The 18,547-nt window shown below is 54.3% G+C and overlaps 8 protein-coding genes across 8 annotated transcripts; 5 read left to right on the top strand and 3 right to left on the bottom strand.

Annotated features, from left to right (window-relative positions):
* Positions 1-880: 880 nt before the first annotated feature.
* BDP81DRAFT_437407 (uncharacterized protein) lies at positions 881-1,053 on the top strand (the record flags this gene model as incomplete). The annotated part of the gene is made up of 1 exon (XM_060591219.1): positions 881-1,053. A coding segment is annotated over one exon (171 nt), but the record flags the coding sequence as incomplete, so codon positions are not given.
* A 2,017-nt stretch (positions 1,054-3,070) lies between these two features.
* On the top strand, positions 3,071-6,284 carry BDP81DRAFT_453520 (uncharacterized protein; the record flags this gene model as incomplete). The annotated part of the gene is made up of 6 exons (XM_060592842.1): positions 3,071-3,079; positions 3,172-3,416; positions 3,480-3,772; positions 3,824-4,828; positions 4,879-5,274; positions 5,329-6,284. The coding sequence occupies 6 exons, from the start codon at positions 3,071-3,073 to the stop codon at positions 6,282-6,284; spliced, it is 2,904 nt and encodes a 967-aa protein (XP_060440792.1).
* Positions 6,285-6,501: 217 nt separating this feature from the next.
* BDP81DRAFT_329678 (uncharacterized protein) lies at positions 6,502-8,142 on the bottom strand (the record flags this gene model as incomplete). The annotated part of the gene is made up of 2 exons (XM_060585337.1): positions 6,502-7,800; positions 7,897-8,142. 2 exons carry the CDS (start codon positions 8,140-8,142, stop codon positions 6,502-6,504), a joined length of 1,545 nt encoding a protein of 514 aa, XP_060440791.1.
* A 606-nt stretch (positions 8,143-8,748) lies between these two features.
* Positions 8,749-9,823, top strand: BDP81DRAFT_329480 (alpha-ketoglutarate-dependent 2; the record flags this gene model as incomplete). The annotated part of the gene is made up of 3 exons (XM_060585314.1): positions 8,749-8,869; positions 9,013-9,122; positions 9,185-9,823. 3 exons carry the CDS (start codon positions 8,749-8,751, stop codon positions 9,821-9,823), a joined length of 870 nt encoding a protein of 289 aa, XP_060440790.1.
* Positions 9,824-10,714: 891 nt separating this feature from the next.
* Positions 10,715-12,187, top strand: BDP81DRAFT_329445 (uncharacterized protein; the record flags this gene model as incomplete). Its single annotated transcript, XM_060585309.1, has 1 exon — positions 10,715-12,187. The coding sequence occupies one exon, from the start codon at positions 10,715-10,717 to the stop codon at positions 12,185-12,187; it is 1,473 nt and encodes a 490-aa protein (XP_060440789.1).
* Positions 12,188-12,397: 210 nt separating this feature from the next.
* On the bottom strand, positions 12,398-14,345 carry BDP81DRAFT_464510 (fungal-specific transcription factor domain-containing protein; the record flags this gene model as incomplete). Its single annotated transcript, XM_060594162.1, has 6 exons — positions 12,398-12,673; positions 12,711-12,966; positions 13,048-13,240; positions 13,341-13,671; positions 13,915-14,228; positions 14,330-14,345. The coding sequence occupies 6 exons, from the start codon at positions 14,343-14,345 to the stop codon at positions 12,398-12,400; spliced, it is 1,386 nt and encodes a 461-aa protein (XP_060440788.1).
* A 446-nt stretch (positions 14,346-14,791) lies between these two features.
* On the bottom strand, positions 14,792-16,066 carry BDP81DRAFT_464509 (pyridoxal phosphate-dependent transferase; the record flags this gene model as incomplete). The annotated part of the gene is made up of 1 exon (XM_060594161.1): positions 14,792-16,066. One exon carries the CDS (start codon positions 16,064-16,066, stop codon positions 14,792-14,794), a length of 1,275 nt encoding a protein of 424 aa, XP_060440787.1.
* A 945-nt stretch (positions 16,067-17,011) lies between these two features.
* BDP81DRAFT_107835 (uncharacterized protein) lies at positions 17,012-18,180 on the top strand. Its single transcript, XM_060581442.1, has one exon. The coding sequence runs from the start codon at positions 17,177-17,179 to the stop codon at positions 17,798-17,800; it is 624 nt and encodes a 207-aa protein (XP_060440786.1). The 5' UTR covers positions 17,012-17,176; the 3' UTR covers positions 17,801-18,180.
* The last annotated feature ends 367 nt before the right edge of the window (positions 18,181-18,547 follow it).

Below are 18,547 nucleotides of genomic sequence, written 5' to 3'. Positions count from 1 at the left end.
CTATTCTCGCCATCAGCGTATGGCTCCTCGGTGCAGAGTAGAGCATACCGCCCTGTGTTCCGAAACACACTCGTATTGGCCCAACAGCAAACAAATCGTGGAATGAGGTTATTGAATCCTGCTAACGGTGCGTGGAAGAAGTTGAAGCGCTGTTCCTCTCATTCCATGCGCATGGTTCTTCGCAGTACGGGAGGCAAGTGACAGAAAACATGCCGTAGATGGGCCGAAATTTGTGCTCTTCTTTCATAAGTCTTAAGGCGATAGCAGTGCTGATGATTACTGATTTCATCTCAATCTCAGTGCGGTCTTTGACAAACTCCCGTGACAGAATTTCAGTTTCGGGACTTGACCCCTCTTCCTCATGGCGAACCAATAACTGCATGTAGAGTTTTCAAATCATCCATGTCTACTACCAGTCAACAGGTCTTAGATTTGACGAACGATCCAATCCGACAAGTGAAAACGACTGAAGAGGGAATCTTGAGGTCGGGAACTTGAAAAGCTCGCTGCACAACGGCCCGATGAAGAACTTTTGTGATGATGCAAGAAGGCCAGGAACATGGATGGGCGAGACATATCTCCAAGACAAGCAGACGCGTATCTCTTCAAGCTCATGTATCGGGCCTTTTGGAGAGACGAGGAGTTCATGGCTCTGAGGATGCCTGCGAAATACGCGTGAACATTTTTCTTCGGCATGCGTATGTTGGTTTCTGGGTGCTACTATTGGACAACTCGCATTTTGCTATCACCAAAATACCAACAGCCCCCGACCCGAGAACACGTCTACAGTCTCCTTGTCATGCACATCACGATGCGGTGAGATATGCTCATTTCAGAATTATCCAGTGATGTTGCAACGTTACTCGGTGGGGTAAGTTGGTGTCGCAGCGCCACACGTGGCGCTGCCGGTTACTGCCGTACGATACCGCTTTCCACAAGCCGATTACCCGTCTTATGGTATATAGATATGACCCTCATACGGATCTTCCACTTAGAGGAATCAAGCCACTTTCTACTATACATGTCTTCCACTTGCTACCTCGCTTTGTGATAGTTGGTAAATACGTTTCAACCTCGCCGTTTGCAAGTACGGAGTAGGGCAGCCAAGGCTAGCCTAGCCACGCAATCGACCCCAGAACATCATCGGAATCAGTCCTGAAGTAGAAAGTCAAGATTTCAACTGTTCCAACTGACAAATAGGAAGAAGTCCGGTGACATCTCCCATGATCCTGGTATCCGAAAGTAGTGAGACATTCCCGATCAGAAATGCTGGGTGGATTCCGCGGCGGTTAGTTGGAATGGCCCTAAACAAAAGCCCGAGTCCTTCGGTCTGGCCGTGAGAGGTCTCGCCGAGAGAACGGCGAGTAAACGGCGACTCAATGCCAGGTTTCCTGGTCTTGTCGTCACGTCGTGGGGTGTCAGACGTCAAAGCTTCATCCTGACAAGGCAGCATCACGTGGCACATCGTCCAAGATCGTCTGCCCAGCCTAGAGACAATATCCGTATCTCCCTTGCATATAGGGCGACGCCAATCACTTGCAGAATGAGAGGGATGTGCGAAGGCTGGACTAGGCTTGCTGACTCGCGGTGTGTAAACTTGGAAGGAGCTTGTGCTTGAGGCTGGCGGCTCTACGTCTAAGCTGGGGGTGAAGACTGTATTGGGTGGATCCGAGCGGTCGTTAGATCGGTCTCATCTGCGGTACTCAGGCGAATGGCACGGGTGAATGAGAAAGAGTTCAGCTGAGCGTTGAAAGAAGATATCGTCGATCAGTGTCCTCATGCGGCGATGGAAATCGGAGCCAGCTCCGTCCGCACTTGCGCGTGCTGGGCCAAGAATTAGAGTTCAGCTGGAGTGGACTCAATTGTAACCTCCGAAAGGGGCATGGGGGCCAAAAACTTGGTTTTTTCTTCTTTCCTCTTCTTTGGAGTCTGGATGTCTGAATTTTGCCCGGGAATGTGGACAAGGTTTCCCAGTTTGTCTTTGTTACCTCGCTCTCGGCGAACCTCGGCCGTAGTTTCTTCGCTGGGAAGGGGTGGAACATTGGAAAGGGAAAGAGGATTTGGTAATCAAAGCTTTTCTCGGGTCGGGTGCATGGATGCCGTCAGCCGTCAGCAGGGCCCACTATAATACCCCTGTTCCGGGACCATGGGGCAATGTTTCTCCCTCTATGATCCACTTAAAAGGCAATCAATCTTAGCGACTGTCTTAACGGCCAATCACAGGACAGAGGGGCGTAATTCTCGGAGGCAGCCAATGGCTGGTGGCAATGGAGGCTGCCACAGGTGGGCCTTTGACCGTGGGAGTGGGGCCGCCCAGGGGACCACCTCAGTCACCACCAAATGGTAGTGAGGAACGACTGAAGAGCCATAGAGAAACCTTTCAGGCACACGTTTCCTTCTTTGGCTTCCCGCTGCCTGAGCCCTGAACTGTCATCGCGTCTCCCGTCTTGTCTTTTCAGGCGCTCTCGTCCGAACTCGTCAATCATCAGCGACATCCATCAATATTATCTCTCAGCCGCCATTCCGACCAGGCCCCCCGAGGGGCGTCGCAAATACTGTCGGTCTGCGCGATCAATCGCTTCGCTAAGTTCGCTTCGAGAGCAGAAAGTCTTGATATTGAGGGGTCAGCATCGCAGAAGAGCCCACGCCAATCCCTACCGGGCCAGCAGTAGGCGGCCACATCCCAAGTAGCGCAGACAGAAAACCCACGCCCACACACCATACGGCACAACCGATCGTACACGCCAGCCGGTTGCAACCCAACGGCAAAACGGCCAGCCCCCGTCAATGATCTAATTGATCGCCCGCAACGCTAAGTCTGCAAGTCCGCGGGGGTCAGACCATAGTCTACTTATCCTGCCGGGTGCAGGTTTTATCGAGCGAACGCCCAGCGAAACTCCATCGTCTGACACTGACAAGTCGGCATCACGCCGGTTCCAAACACCCCGTACGCCGTGCTCCGTATCCTACCAATATCAATCCCACGATCCCCGCCCTTTCAGCCGGCTTCAACTAAAGGGATCGGGTACCTTGTTTGCGCGCAAAGACATGTTGTGCAGTCTCAGCTGCAATGGACATTGTAAGACATTCCCCTCCCAACAATCGAGCCTGTCCCCATCTCGTACCGTCACTCCCGTGAACTTTGAGGCCTCCCAAACTAATTGTGAATAGACGCTCACCGGCGATGGCAGTAATGGTGATGATCGAGTTGGTTCCGCCCGCGATAACTCGACGGGGGGCGGAACCATCAGCAAACTGAGCTCTGGTTCTGACTCGTCTTCGTTGATGTCGCTCGTCAGCACCTTCATCCCCGTGCTCATCTACTCTGTCGTATGCCTGCTCATCTTCTGGACCTTGCGCCGGAGGAGTCTCCGCGTCTACTCTCCGCGCACTATTCTAAGGGACTTTTTCTCACAGTATGTCATCCGCAGCATCGTCTCCCGTAGAGTAATCCGTATAGTATACTGATTCCACGACAGCGAGCAGAGCGTACCGCTACCAAAAGGATGGCTCAACTGGGTGAAGCCGTTCTGGACGGTTCCGGATACGGACATTCTGAATCGCTCCTCGCTAGATGCCTTCCTCTTCCTCCGGTATCTGAGGATATTGACCATGATCTGCTTCGTTGGCATCTGCATGACATGGCCAACGTTGATGACTATTCATGCCACCGGCACCGGTGGGCTTTCACAACTAGACCGCATCACCATGGGCAATGTCCAGGACTCCAAGATGCTCTTCGCCCACGCTGTCATCGCGTGGGTCTACTTCGGTAGGTGCCCCTATCCCATGCGATGGTCCCTGTGTACTAATACCCTTTCAGGATTTATCCTCTTCACCATCTACCGTGAATGTATATACTACATCAATCTTCGCCATGCCTACCTTCTATCACCCTACTACTCCAAGCGCCTATCCTCCCGGACGGTCATGTTCGGATGTGTCCCGCCAAAATACCAAGATGCCGCACGCATGCGAAAGTTATTCGGCGACACCGTCAAGAACGTCTGGATTCCCCGAGACACGAGCGACCTGGAACGGCTCGTCAAGGAGCGAGACGAGACTGCGATGCGGTTGGAAAAGGCAGAGATTCGCCTGATCAAGATGGCCAACAAGCGGAGGAACAAGCGACTCAAGGCAATCGCTGCCGCTCTTCCCGCCCTCCCCGAAACCGTCTCGAGCCCGCCGTCAAGTGGAAGTTCTGAACGGTCCGACGACCCCGAGAAAGGGTACCCGCATCAAGAGAACACCGCTCTCCCCGACGTCAACGGCTCCGTCGCCGCACAGTGGATCGGAGCCGCCGAACGCCCCTACCACCGGCCCCTGGCCAACTTCTTCCGCCGAGTCGATACGATCAAGTGGACGCGCCTGCGCATCGAGGCCCTCACGCACCAGATCAACAAGCTGCGCCGAGGTTTCCTCAAGGGCGAAGGCCGTCGACTACCGACAGCATTTGTCGAGTTCTCCTCCCAGGCTGACGCCGAGCGCGCGTTCCAGACCCTGGCTCATAACCGGCCGCTGCACATGTCGCCGCGGTATATTGGTATTCGACCGGACGAAGTGGTATGGGGCTCTCTTCGGATGCAATGGTTTGAGCGTATCGCTAGAGACTTCTTGGTGCGAGCGTTCATCACGGCTGCCATTGTATTCTGGTCTATTCCATCCGCCATCGTGGGAACCATTTCCAACATCAAGTTCTTGTCGGAAACATTCCCCTTCCTGGCGTGGATCACCAAGCTGCCTGACCCGGTTACCGGTATCATCAGTGGTCTGCTGCCCGCACTGGCCTTATCGTTCCTCATGGCCATTGTGCCGTGGATGTTGCGAGGTGAGTAATACTCGTCCACCCCTTTATTTATCCTACTAACTCTTGGAAAGGCTGTGCCAGGCTTGCAGGCGTCCCGTCGCTCTCCTTGATCGAACTCTTCGTGCAACATGCCTACTTCGCGTTCCAAGTAGTTCAGGTCTTCCTCATTACGACTCTTACATCCGCTGCATCGGCAGCTCTCACACAAGTGCTGAAGGACCCTCTTTCAGCCAAGGACCTGCTGGCCGACAACCTGCCCAAGTCTTCCAACTTTTACATCTCCTACATCCTCGTCCAGTGCCTAGCTGTCGGCGCTGCGTCCCTACTGCGGGCATTCGACATCTTCCGCCATCACATTATGGCAAAGGGATTCGATAACCCCCGTGGACTATTCAGGATCTGGCACAGGGAGCGCCCCGTGCATTGGGGTGCCGTCTTCCCCGTCTTCACAAACATGGGCGTTATCGGTAAGCCGCGCTGTTCTCCTACCCTTCTGCTTCTTGATACTGACTGCCCGCCAGCCATCAGCTACTCCTGTATCGCGCCCGTCGTCCTCGGCTTCGCCACCGCCGGCCTCTACTGCATCTACCTCGTCTACAAATACAACCTCCTCTACGTCAGCGACGCCTCCATCGACACCCGCGGCCTCGTATACCCCCGCGCGCTGATGCACCTCCTCGTCGGCCTCTATCTCGCCACAATCTGCCTCGTCGGCCTCTTCGCCCTGCGCGCAGCTTACATCCCCATGGTCCTCATGATCGGCTTCCTCGTCTTCACGGCGCTCGTCCACATCTCCCTCCGAGAAGCAATCTTCCCCTTACTCTATAACATCCCCCGCGCGCTCGCTCTCGAGATGGAAGAGCTCGACGGCGGGTTCGTCGCCCCAGACTACCCGCAAGACGACTTCCTCACCGACGCAGACATCACCGCCGCGTACCCCGACTTCTTCGACCCAGGCGAGGAGAATGAAGGACCCACGCACGAAGTCAACGGCACCAGAGGCGTAGAGGGCGCATCGGGCCTCATGGCCTCCGTCCAAGACTGGTCCGCTGGCGCCATGGCTAAAAAGATGCAAGCCACGGCAGAACAATACGGTCTCGCGGGACCAATCGGCTTCATAATGCACTGGATCGACCCAGACCCAGACCCCAATCCCAACTTTGTCCTCCGCTGGCTCCACCCAGGCGTCTTTGACGACTTCTCCACCCTACGGCGCACGATCCCCGTCGACCTGCCCGATCCGACCGAGACGTATCCCGCGGATTACGCTCGTCGCGCATACTGGCCGCCCGAGATGGCGTCGCCGACGCCGGTGATTTGGATCCCGCGCGACCCGGCGGGCGTGAGCAAGCAAGAGGTGGAGCATTGTCGTAAAGTTGTCGAGTGTTCGGACGAGGGGGCTGAACTGAATGGGAAGAATCGGATCGAGGTTGAGCTTGAGAAGGCGCCGTTTTGGGTGCCTCGTGTTCTGTATTAGGGTTTTGGTATTTATCGACTTAATGTAGCGTGGCGTTTTGGCGGAATTTTGTTGGATGATACTCCGTAGAGATACTAGCAAAGTAATATGCTGCTTTTTGGCTCAGAAATCGAGCAATCTCCTACTTTGACTTCCGACTCTCGCGTTGAACAAGGTGATATTTGCTCGTGATGCCAATCTTTCCCCCTATGACAAACGTGAAGGGCCTCGAGGTGTGTCATAATCTCTTAACCTCCTCCTCGATAACCCGCCACGTCCGCTCCGAAACCACCATCTGCGCCAAATAATTCCCCTCATGATCTTTTCCCTGAATATAAATAAGACACGGCGGAAGAAGGCTCATTCTGGGCGTATTACACTGCCACACAATCTTCCCCCTCGGCGTATTCCTCTCCCCCTCCTCCTTCTCCTCCCTTACTTCACCCCCCGGCTCATCCTCAGACTTGAAAATTGCAGGACTAAAATCAATCACCTCATGAAATCTCGCCTTGCCCACATTTGACACGGACACCACGAATCCATTCGGCTCCGTAAACTGATTCGTGCTCCCGCTCTCCGCGACGGCATTGTATGTAAGTCTCGTTGACGCATACACCTGCGCATCCGTGAGCTGCGACCGCACAGAGTTGCGGATCAGTGTGACGGCTTTCCCGAATGGAGCGTAGAGAAGACCCAAAGCTGTGGTGTTGGTCCAGTTGTACGCTACCAGGTTCGAGACGTGCGCTTCGCCTGCAGGAAGGTCGTCTTCGTGGAGGCGGCCGCGGAGGTCGAGGGCCGTGGAGATGGAGATTGGTTTTTGGGGGGAAGAGGCGGGGATGTGGGAGCAGGCTAGGCGGGCTAGGTATGCTGTTAGGATGTCGCCGTCGCTGAGGCGTCCTGTTGTTGTCGGCTCCGAGTCTGCGGCTGGAGCTACGTCTGTCTCGGCTTGCTCGCGGAGACGTTTGAGTGAGGAGGCGGGGATGAAGATGTTTCGTTGGCGGATGCGGTTCGTGAGGAGGTACCACAACAACCCAAGCGTAAACCGCACTTTACCCCAGCCCGTCAACCTCTTGTGCTCCCATAGAAACGGCTCGTCGTAGCGCTGCGTCTCTGCCTTTGCGATGTTGGCCATTGGGTCAAACGACGGGTCTGCTAGGGGCGTGACGAGGTCTTGTCTGCCAGCTAGGACGCGGCACCAGTTCTCGACGAGGTCGCGGCGGCCCATGCCGTCTGTGATGCTGTGCGGGTAGGTTATTGTGACGAAGGTTGCGTCGGAGAAGGTTATGATGTGGAGGGCGAGGAGGGGGCGGTCTGTGGTTGTGTAGTCTGTGAAGGTCTTTGGTGCTTCCGGGCCGGCGAGGAGGGGGGTTAGGGTTGAGGGGGTGTCGAGGATGATGGGGTGGTTTGAGGGGGAGGGGATCGTTGAGGATAGGGGGTGTGTTGTTATGCTTGAGGGGTTTGGTTCTGTTGTGAAGTGGATTGCTGGGCGGGAGGGGGTGAAGGATTGGGGGATGTGAAGTTCGAGTCTGCCGTCTTTCTGATATGTTTGTTAGACGTTAATACTTCGTGTTTCTTCTTCACCGACCAGAAGCTGGGTAGGGGCCTTTGGAATGTAGCAAGGACAACAACTTACCGTCAATCGCGGTCTGCCGCCCAGCTTTTTCCAGTTCCCGATGGTGAAAAGCTCCGAGAGCGAGGCATGGAGCATGGCTGGATCGAGAACGTCGTGGAAGCACATGCTCCAGCTCATAATCATCATGCGCATCATCCAAGAGCTGTCCATTGCTGAGAGCCGCACCACGGTGTCTGTGGGGATCCGGTCCGGCTGGCGGGGCTCAAGGCCCAGGATCGGGTTGAGCAGAGGCCGAAGGGACGGCATGACTGAAGTATGCTCTTACATCACCCCTTGGTATCGTGAGGCTGAGAAATAGGTGAACGGTCGAGTGCTTCGTTGAAAGTGATGTTGCGAGCGAGCTCAGAGTTATGAGATCGGAGTGGGTGGGTTGCTGTGGAAGAACCCGAGAAACAGATCGAAGGGATGAACCTCGGTCGTCCCATAACCCCATGGAGTGCAAACGACATCGCGTTGACAGGGACATGCCCTGTCGACGGAAAGCTTATACTGGTGATAGCCGTTGTCAATGATATGGGTCGCAGGGTCTGACTCGTGATGGCAGAGATAAACTATAGATAAGGTCAATTTAAATGAAGAGCTCGTGGGGCGGTGAGATGACTGACCTAGAGACTGAGTCGATCTTACGTATTGATGAGTACTCCGTAGGAAGATAGAGTCGATGAGCTTAAGAGCGGTGCCTTAAGATAGACATGTGATGGCTTCCCAGTGCCAAGACATGGGGTTCGATTGTCTGGCTTGAACTTTGTCCCTACACCCACGGATAGTAAGACCAGAATCGCTTGGAAGCTGTTTTTCTGTCGCTTTGTCAGTAGAGAAACATAGGGAGGTTTGGACAGCATCAGAAGCAACATGCCACTCACCATCGAGCCCCTCCACCCCACCTTCGCGGCAGAGATTCATGGCGTTGACTTCTCCGAGCCATTGTCGGAAGAGGTCTTTCAAGAGATCCAAGATGCCATCACGAAGGTCTGTGTCAACGGTTATCCAACCAAGGAGAATGACGCTCATCGTTTGAATTGTAGTATGGAGTAGTCGTATTCCCAGCGACAGGCCTAGACGATGACCGCCACGTCGCCTTCGCCAGCCGCTTCGGCGAGCTCGAATGCCGCAAAGGTACCGGTGCGCCGTCGCGGATGAGTCTGCCCGAGTTGACGGACCAGGGTAACGTAGACGCCAACGGCAACGTCATCAGCTCTAAAGACCCGCGGGCTCAGATTAGCAAGGTATGTCTCTCCCGGCTGGTGTCGAACTGAATCGGGCAACATCATCTCTAATATTTGAGCAGGGCAACACGCTCTTCCATGTCGACAGCAGCTTCAACGCCCAAAGAGCAAGCTACTCCATCCTCCTGGCCCATGAGATCCCGCCATTGGAAGCGGGCGGCAACACCGACTTTGCCGATACGCGTGCAGCGTGGGATGAGCTCCCCGATGAATGGAAGCAGGAACTCCTTTCCAAAGATTATGTCGCAGGCCATTCGTTCTGGTACTCCCGAAAGAAAGCCTGCCCCGATTTCTTCGCAAAGCTAGAGCCGGCCAAGCACCCGATGTCCAAGCACAAGGTTGCCCAGCTCCATGAAGCCAGCGGGAGAATGAACCTGTTTGTGCCTTCGCATTGTCACCACATTGAAGGTCTTGAGGAGGGTGAAGGGAGGGAAAAGCTGGAGTACCTTTACCGTCACGCCACGCAAGACAAGTTTGTGGTTTCGGTTCCGTGGAAGCAGGTGGGTGATTTAGTCATGTGGGATAATACTTGTACTCTCCATCGAGGGACGCCGGTGGTCGGAAGCCATAGGAGGGATATGAGGAGGGCGACTGTGTTGGATGGGAGCGAGGAGGCTTGGGGCCAGAACGAGAAGGTCGAGAGGGACTTTGCGTTTGCGGGCGAGGTCATGGCTGATGTATTTCGATGTTTGTCTGTTTGATATCTCTGCGATGAGGTTAAGTAAGGTAGCCTGTCTTCCTGGGTCTCTGGAGGTGAAGTTATCCTTCAGCTGAACTATCTTCAATCAGTACGTCTCCATTTCTCATTTCAGCATTGACTTACTTCCAGATAGTTGGAAGCCTTTCCGAGTCTCTTTTTCGGTTGAACTTTCAACAACCCATCAAGTCTTTGATATCAAAGACTTTGCAACAACCCAGGCTGCGAGTACGTCTACCAAATCCAATGTAGCCTGCTCCATTTCAACAAAGCAATGCCTTCTTGATTCCAAGATTCCTTCCCTTTCTTTCGCCATGTCTTCCCCATACTTCAAGACTGTGTCCCCGCCCCCCTTCCAAGTGCTCCGTCCCGTCAACGCTTACTTATCACAACTCACCACAACCCCCCGACCTCAGCACCGGAAGAGAGTACTTGAAGTCCCCTTCCTCGATACGTAGCCTCTCGAAGGCTCTTTCCGTTTGGTTTGACCGCCCATCACGTGGTCGACGACCTCTGAGTGGCCGAAAAAGGTTTTGTTTCCTCCCCTTTCGAGGCATCGCGATGGAGAAGGAGGCAGACTCGGCCCGGAACCGAAGCAAAGCAGAGAAGGACCCCCAAGGCACCTCACCCCTTCTTGCTTTCTTCTACAATTCACCACAGGCTTCCCTCTTTGCCCTGTTGTCACTGAGGTCTTCCATCTTCAGTGCGCCTCAAACGCCTTCCACTCTTCCCCGTCAACCACTTCCTCTTTCTTCCCAAATCCTCCATCGCAACAGGCGGCAGACGAGCCTCACAGACCACAATGGCCGACATCGCGGACCCGTCTCCCTTCGTCGTGCTGATGGAGAAACTCGTTGCCCAAGCCGCTAAGCGCACCGAGAACGAGTTGGCCTCCATGGCTTCCGAGCCCGCCATCATCCAGCGCCAATTCATCAAGGTCAAGATCAAGCGTCTTCTTACCCTCTCCGACATGCCCAACGAGGTCATCGGTATGATCGCCGCACGGGTTCATGATCAAATGGGCGGAGGCCGCGAGAACCTCCGCAACCTCTGCCTTGTGAGCAAGCGCCTCTACGACATTGCGCGCCGGGACTTATACTTCACCGTCCCCGTACAGACTCCCAACCAGCTGGCTTCCATCACCAGAACCCTGATCGAGAAACCTGCGACCAGAAACCTCGTTCATACCGTCCTCATCAGCATCGACACGGTTGGATTCACGAAGTACAACGATGCGGCCCCCACTTTCGGCGACTGGGCGTCCGCGGAGATCAACGATTCCCAGCTTTCGCAGCGCGACCGCCAGCTTCTTGTCCTCTGCAAGGCTACCTGCGGCAAGAAGGCCTCCGAGAACCTTCAGTGTGTCCTTGGACTGTTCATGTTCCTGCTGGACAATACTGAGCACCTGACGATCTTCCCCGCCAACAACCTCAACATCGTTGACCGCTTCCTGGCTGCTGGTCTCAGTCTTCTTGCTCCTGACTCATCCCACGAGCTTGACTGCTCGCCCTTGTTCCCTGCCCTGACGAGCTTGGACATCTGCAGCAAGACCTGGCTGCAGAGATCCTCCCAGACCTTCTTCGGCAAGGTGTTTCAACCCACTTTGGCCCTTGCGGCCTCTTCGCCCCAACTCATCGACTTCGCTTTCAAGGGACCCGAGGGCGAGTTGGCCAGCGTTCTCGAGCAGTGGGGTTCAGACGTTGAGTTTCCCTTCAAGAAGATCTTGCTGCGTGGCAGCAACTGGACCGCCTCGAGCCTCTGCGTCCTTCTTCGCCGTTGCCCAGAGGTGCTTCATCTTGAAGTTGAGACGACCGCAGACAGCGGCAACTATGTGGCTAGAGAGAACATCAACAAGGTCTTGCCGAAGTACTGTCCCAAGCTTCGAGTCCTGTCGATCCGCTATTTCGGACACAAGACTATGTTCTTCGGCAACCGCAACCTGACCTGCCTCCCCGAGATGACCGAGCTGAGAGAGCTCCGCATTGAGCTCGATTCTTTCGTTGGTGCAGTCAAGGATCTCGGCGATCTCGACCTTGCTGAGAAGCTCCCCGACAGACTGGAGAAGCTCTTTCTGGATGCTTCATCAGTGAGATTCCAGGGCGGCAGCAACAAGCCCAATGCCCCCAAGGTTCTTGCGTACAAGGAGCAGGTGAAGAGAATCATCGAGGATCTCTGCGAGACACGCGCGGAGGAAATTCCTCTTCCTCGTCTCGACACCATCGCCGTTGGCTGCAAGTTCAGCAAACCCAAGCAGTGGACCAGAGCCGCCAATGACACCATGGCCGAGACTGATGCTAAGCTTCGGGTCTACACCGCGTCCGACGCCAAGACCTTGTGGGCCAAGTCTTTCGAGCAGATGAATGTCTGAATTGTATCGAGACCACACCGATGAAGACATTGCAGCTAGGGTTTGGCAAGGGGTATTGTGACGACACTCTGGGCAAAGGAGCTGACATATGGGTGGGGTTTCAGAAGAATAACACGGATGGCTATGGTGGTGATTGCTATGAAAGCTGGATAAACAGGTCTGGAGGCCAGGATGGGGGAAAGGGCCCGATTTGTGTACTCTCGCGGGTATTTAGCAGTCCAATACTTTGGCCATGACTTCTCTTGACAGGCTCCAAGCCGATGACAGTTCTCCCAGCATCTGGATCAGATACTGGCTCTCTTCTGTGATGTTAAATGCCTTGGCCGAGCGACTCGCCTGGACAGCGCCGTATACGAACACGAGCGGTGCGTGTTGAAGCCCGTACTGACTTCGGTAGGTGCGCACCAGGGAAGTGGTATGTCGCGCAGATGTGACGCAATACGACTGTGGCTTCTCGTCCGCGTCGCATTCCCGGGATGCAATGGCCTGATCATAGTTCAAGGCGATGCGAACACTGTGGAACAGAAGGCCACCTTGCAAAGTCGGGCAACGATTCGCGCCACCGGTTGAGGTCCAGGTTTAGATTATCGAAGCAGACTCGCCGTCCGAGGTCGTCTAGGTTGGAGCGCGGGGAGAATAGCGTCGACACCATTCTCTCGATGATTCGCGAAAGGCGGATCTGTTCGTGGAGGTAGGATATCATGGAGCTGGCTTTTGCGGATTCTCTATATTCTTCGTCGAAGCCTACAGGGCGCCAGAGGTTCATTTCGGGGGGTTCTCTGACGCTGACATTAAGGGGCTAGATCTTTTCGACGAAAGCATAACGCAGAGACGATGGCGAAGGAGAGGGAGTTACGAACGGCAGTGTCTCCATGGGTTGGACCTCGGCGTCGTCGTAGACTAGGTACACGGGCCGGCCGAGGATCAGACTGATGAGCTTGTCGGAGATGTAGCAACCCCAGTAGATCCTCCTCCGGATTTCGACGTCTTCGGGCGTTGCAAGGGAGGAGTTGTGGTGGACCCAATCTTTGGGGTTTCGTTGGAGGCCGAGGTCTTAGGCCATGCGGAAGGCGATTCCTAGGAGGGACATCCGGTCAGCCTAATATCACGATGGAAAGATTACGGGAGATGGTTGCTGGATATCTGCGCTCACCAGAGTACCCCCACCCTTTGGACAAGTTCCCCCTCCCAATCTCGTAGAGCGCAAGACACAGAAACGCCTGCACTGTAGCGACGCTTGGCCTCGTGAGGCCTGTCACCATGATGATACTCTCGGCCGCAAGAAAGAAGCGCTCGCTCGTGGCCTTTGTTTCGAGGTTTACCAGCGCCCCGAGAGCGCATATCGAGAGTAGGAGCGCAGGGGACCAGTACTTTCTGTGTTTCCTGCTACGGTCATCACCATCACCATCGTCCTTGCTGAAGTGGTCACAGAGGAAGGCCTCTCGATATATGAACATGAAGTGCGGATATTGCCAGCGGAAGAACTGGGTTAGGGATCGCAGTACGGGGGGGGAGGATGGGCCGTCGATGCCAAAGTGTTGCATTACAGATTCGAAGTTTTATTCGATGCCGCCGCCTCGGAGGAGAGCGGTGGTAGTGGCGGCGGAAGAGTCCGTGGGGTCTTTAGAGGAGGAGGAGGAAGGGAGGTCGGCGCGGAATATGGAGGTTGCGCCGTGGTAGATGAGGGAGCCTTCGAGTCCTAGCTCGAGGTTTGCGCTTGAGCGGACGTGGATGCCGAGGTGGGATATGTAGTCGCCTGGTATAGATGCCGATGACGAGGCTCGGTCTGCCTCATCCGTTTGTGTCTCTTCTTGGGCTTGCTTAGAACTACGAGGAGAAGGATGATCTTTCCCCTCCATTTCCGCCGCCGTGGAATTGAGCATTTCCTCCCGCTGCTCTGGCGTTGCGGCACGGAGGGACTGGACAAAGGTCTCAAGCCATGAGATGCGCGACTCCAGGCTCGCGACGTACTCGTGGGATACTGGGACGCGCTTGCGATCTACCGGCCGGTATTCGCAAGGCGTATTGGACGTGATGCAGGCTTGGCATGATTCGGTGCGGGAGCATTTGAACTGGCGAGATGTCTCAGCGAAGAATTGGAGAGAAGTCTGTGGAGGGATCAGTCTCGTTGGCGTCACTAACTTTTCGGTATTGGCATCTCTTGCATCTATGCGTTTTTTAGAGGATTGTACTAGTTGTAGGTAGACTATGGCTTACGATATTCTTTTGGTGGGTTTGAGAACCGCTATACGGTCTTCTGGAGGCATGGATTCGTCAAAGTCAAGGTCGGCTTAAGAAGGATGAGGTTGATGAAGATGGGAGGTTGAGGTGACGATGGGAGGTTGCTGATGTGGGATGCTCCTCACTGTTTTTACAGGGGACTTGCGCTGGAACATTCCCCTCCAGGACTGGTCCATCCTGGTGCCGCTATTGCCTCTCCGGCCCTTGGTCAACACATTGAGGATTGCGACATTCAACAGGAAAGAAGTCATCAAAGATTATTATGGAAGACTGTCTACACATTTATTTCATTACAAAACAGCGTCGATCGAGAGACAAAACTGTCGGTTTGTATTTTTCATCAACCCCTTTGACCGCGCATCACTAACACACGGGGATGCCGCTTTCAAGCCCCATTCTAATCACCGCCATCAACCTCTCGACATCTTCCAGATTGCTATAGAAGCCAAAAGAGACTCTGATGCCGGACCGAAATTTTGTCGCTACGATGCCCGCCGCTTCCAAACGATCTATCCACCCCCTGTCCTGCAAACGAAGAACATGGAGATGCGGTGCGTGGTGTCTCCTCTCGCTCGGCCCAACAACACCAACACCCAAGTCAGCGCAAGATTGTCGCAGCGTATCTCCAAGCCTATATAAGCGATCCTCGAGATTTTTGGGCCCCATCACGTCGAGATAAAACTGAAGAAACGCCCTAGCGGCCACGGCTGAGATAAAGCTCATGTTGGCGTGCTCGTATCGTTTAGCAGTAGGATGGAAGATCACAGGGCCTTCCGGGACCGTAAAGTCCTCCGAATCGCCAACACTGCTGACGCCGCCGTAGCCGACAACGGGCGGTATCGGATCCATCTCCTGGACGACGTTTGTATCGACGTACAGCGCCGCGAAGCCAGTCGGCGAGTTGAGACCCTTGTGCAGACTAAACGCCGCCGCCGAAACACCCAACGCTTTCACATCAACGGCAGCAAAACCGACTTGTTGCGTGAGGTCCGCGAGGACGTGGATCCCCCTATGCCTAAACGCCGCGCAGACATCCGCTACATCGCTGCGCTGTCCCGTGTAGAACATGATAGAGCTCAGCCCGATTGCCCTGGTTCTCTCGTCAACGAATGGCGCAAAGGTGGCCGCATCCGCAGCGACTGGGTTCTCCGGGTCTGTAGGGACGAGTCTGACTTCCAGCCCAGTCGAGCGGAGCGTCAGCCAAGCGAACGACTGATTCGGATGTTCGCAGTCGAGAATCACGACGTTATCGCCTGATTGGAACTTGAGGCCTCGGACGAAGCTTCCCAGGCCTTCGGTGGTGTCTCGCACGAAGGCGATGGTTGACGGTTCTGTGTTGATGTACCTGCCCAGGAGCACCCTCACTGCTTCGACGTCTTCTTTCCAGTGGGCCTTTGGAGAGGGGTGGTGTAAAGCCTCGGAGCAGAAGCGGGAGAGGGCTTCGTTAACGATGAGATTTGAAGGGGGCATGAAGGCAGCGTTGAGGTGTACTGTCTTGCCGCTTGAGACTAGGGGTACTAGGTGACGGAAGAGTTCAAAGTCTGGCGCAGTTGGCTGATGTGTTGGAGCAGGTTTGGTGATGCTTTTGGAGGTGAGATGTTCGACATCGAACAGATCTTGGGTACTTGAAGGCGCCATGGCTGAATGTAGTTGCCCAAGACCAAGACGATGGCGGTATTGGTACCGGTGATGGAGAGGAGAGGAGAGAGATGCTGAGAAGACGATGATGGATTCACCCAGAGTGTGAGTTCTCGGTAGCAGCCCAGCCCTATCTTATATGAATTGCATCCAAAGCTCACAGAGTCCAGTCACTATACACAACCAAGGTTCATGCAGAAGACTAACAGCCTTCACGATTTCGAGAACACAGGAAGCCCACTCCGGACCATTGCCGCCGATTATCCACAATGGAGTTACAACTCCGTCCAGTGAGGGCGCATGCTGGTGGCCCACTACTTCCATTTCCGGCGTGAGTCCGGCGCTGGCCCGGAGCGGACTTGGAACTCCATGGTGGAGATGGCGAAATCCTCCGGTGTGCTACGGGGACACTTGCGATGTCGGCACAGGTTATTGTCGTGGGCAGTATACCTTATCTCAGAGGGTGTTTTGTGGAAGACTTCTCGGATGGAAAGAATACAGACATTTTCTGTTTGCCATACTCTCCGCGGGACTGATCTAGGTACGTCGCTTCGGGTTACGGTTTCCAACTCTGAGAAACGACTGGCCCTTCTTCCCAGTCTGCAAGCGAGAAAGTCAGAGCGAAGAACAATGTTCTTTCCGTCCAAGTGGACTCTTCTTTCTGCTGAGCGGACACGATGTGTACTTCCTTCCGCAATTCACCGAAACGATGCGAGTTATGAGAAAGGCAGGCGTGGAGCGAGGGGTAAAGGGCCATCACAGCTGGAAGGAGGCATCTCATACCCTCTTCCTTGCTTCACACCACCTCATTTACCCACTAACTCCTTGCCCAACCCCAATCTTGTCCACTCTCACCATCTTCGTCACCTCTCCTCCTTTCTCTGGCCCCAACGAGACCTCCCACTCGACAGAGCACCCATCTACCAGCATCCCAATACGTTACACGACAACTGCAGCCCTTTCTACACGCTCTTACTGACCGACAACCCTCCGAGAAGACTCTCAGCAACAGTCAACTAACTATCAAAGTTTCATGCTCTCGACATTTTGGCGACCCGATAACAACAATCGTGCCTACGACGGATACATGGCCATTTGACACCGCAAGTCATGGCGGGCACTACTTTCTTGTCCCTGCCGAACGAGCTCATCTGTATGATCGCCAATTTTTGTCAAGATACACAGGACGCCTACCTTCTCTGTTTTGTAAACCAGAGAATACTCCCGTCAGCTCAACGTGCTCTATATCGCACCATCATATTTTGGCCCGCGCATTACAATCAAGTTGTAATCCTCATTCGAACGCTGGTTGAGAACCCACATCTGCGTGGTTTGGTCCGTGGACTGGTCATCTTTCAGGGCGCGGACATTTACTACGACGTACGCAAGATGAAAACGCCTACCAATCTCGCCTTTTGGCACAATTCGAAACTCGACGAAAGCAGGCTTTCGGGCAACGAGAGGCATATTCTACTATTATGCAGACAGTACATGGGATTGAATCCGCTGAGCATGCCACTCATCGTGGGGTTGATGCTTGGCCTATTGCTCTGCTTCGTCAACAGGATCGAATTCCTGGAAATTACTCAAGTGGAATTCGGTCCCAGAACTCATGACTGGCAACTGGCAGGATTCAAGTCCATTCTGGCGCTTGCTACTTCAAGTCTCCCCACCGAAGCGGCGAAGCCAAGGGTCTGTCCCGAACTCAAGCGGCTTTCTTTAGTCCCTAGCTAGAAGCACTCACAAACTGCTTCAGTTTCTGGCCGGAGTTTCAATTCTCTGGCATACTTCTTCGCCCACCCAACTCTTGCAAAGTTCACTTCCTCGTACGATCTTGGCTACCCGAGTCTTTTCCGCCTGTTCAATGATGAAACAACTTTTCCCTTGAAGCAACTCGATCTTCGGCGCACGAGATTCAATGCTGCAACTCTCAGCAAAGCCCTACGGCGATTCACGAAGCTCACGCATCTCCTCGTTGACGTCGATCCGAATTCGAATGGCCTTGGCTTATCAATGAAGCCCGAGTTGGGCGCCGCGATCACGGAATGCTGTCCTCGCATCGAACATCTGTCCCTAAGGGCTTGTGAGCGGGGTAAAATCAAGTTCTTTGGTGAAACCCCTACTCGAGAGATTGGCTCTTTACTAAACAGTGTTCGGAACTTGCCTGGCCTGAGACTTTTCCGTATCAGCCTTGCGCTGTGCCCTTCGCTCCTTGAGGTACTGGATGAACGTGCTACGTTGGTCAAATACTTGCTGCCTTGTCAAGCGAAGACTCTCATGTTGGATACTACGGAAACCAACGAGAATATGATGGGCGTACCTTACCTCGAAGGTGTGAGATCTCTGATTCTGTCTCTCTGCCAAGCACATCATGAGGACCACCTTCGCTTCAAAACCGTGGTTGTCACTGTCCGCGCTGGAGGCAACATCAACTGGTATGAGGTCGTCAGAAAGGCCAGAGAGCATGGAGCTGGGACGAAT

Source organism: Colletotrichum phormii (genome assembly GCF_030913505.1).
Source record: "Colletotrichum phormii strain CBS 102054 chromosome Unknown BDP81scaffold_23, whole genome shotgun sequence".
NCBI lineage: Eukaryota > Fungi > Ascomycota > Sordariomycetes > Glomerellales > Glomerellaceae > Colletotrichum > Colletotrichum phormii.
Note: the sequence above shows the minus strand (reverse complement) of the source record. Positions and strands in the feature narration are given on the sequence as shown.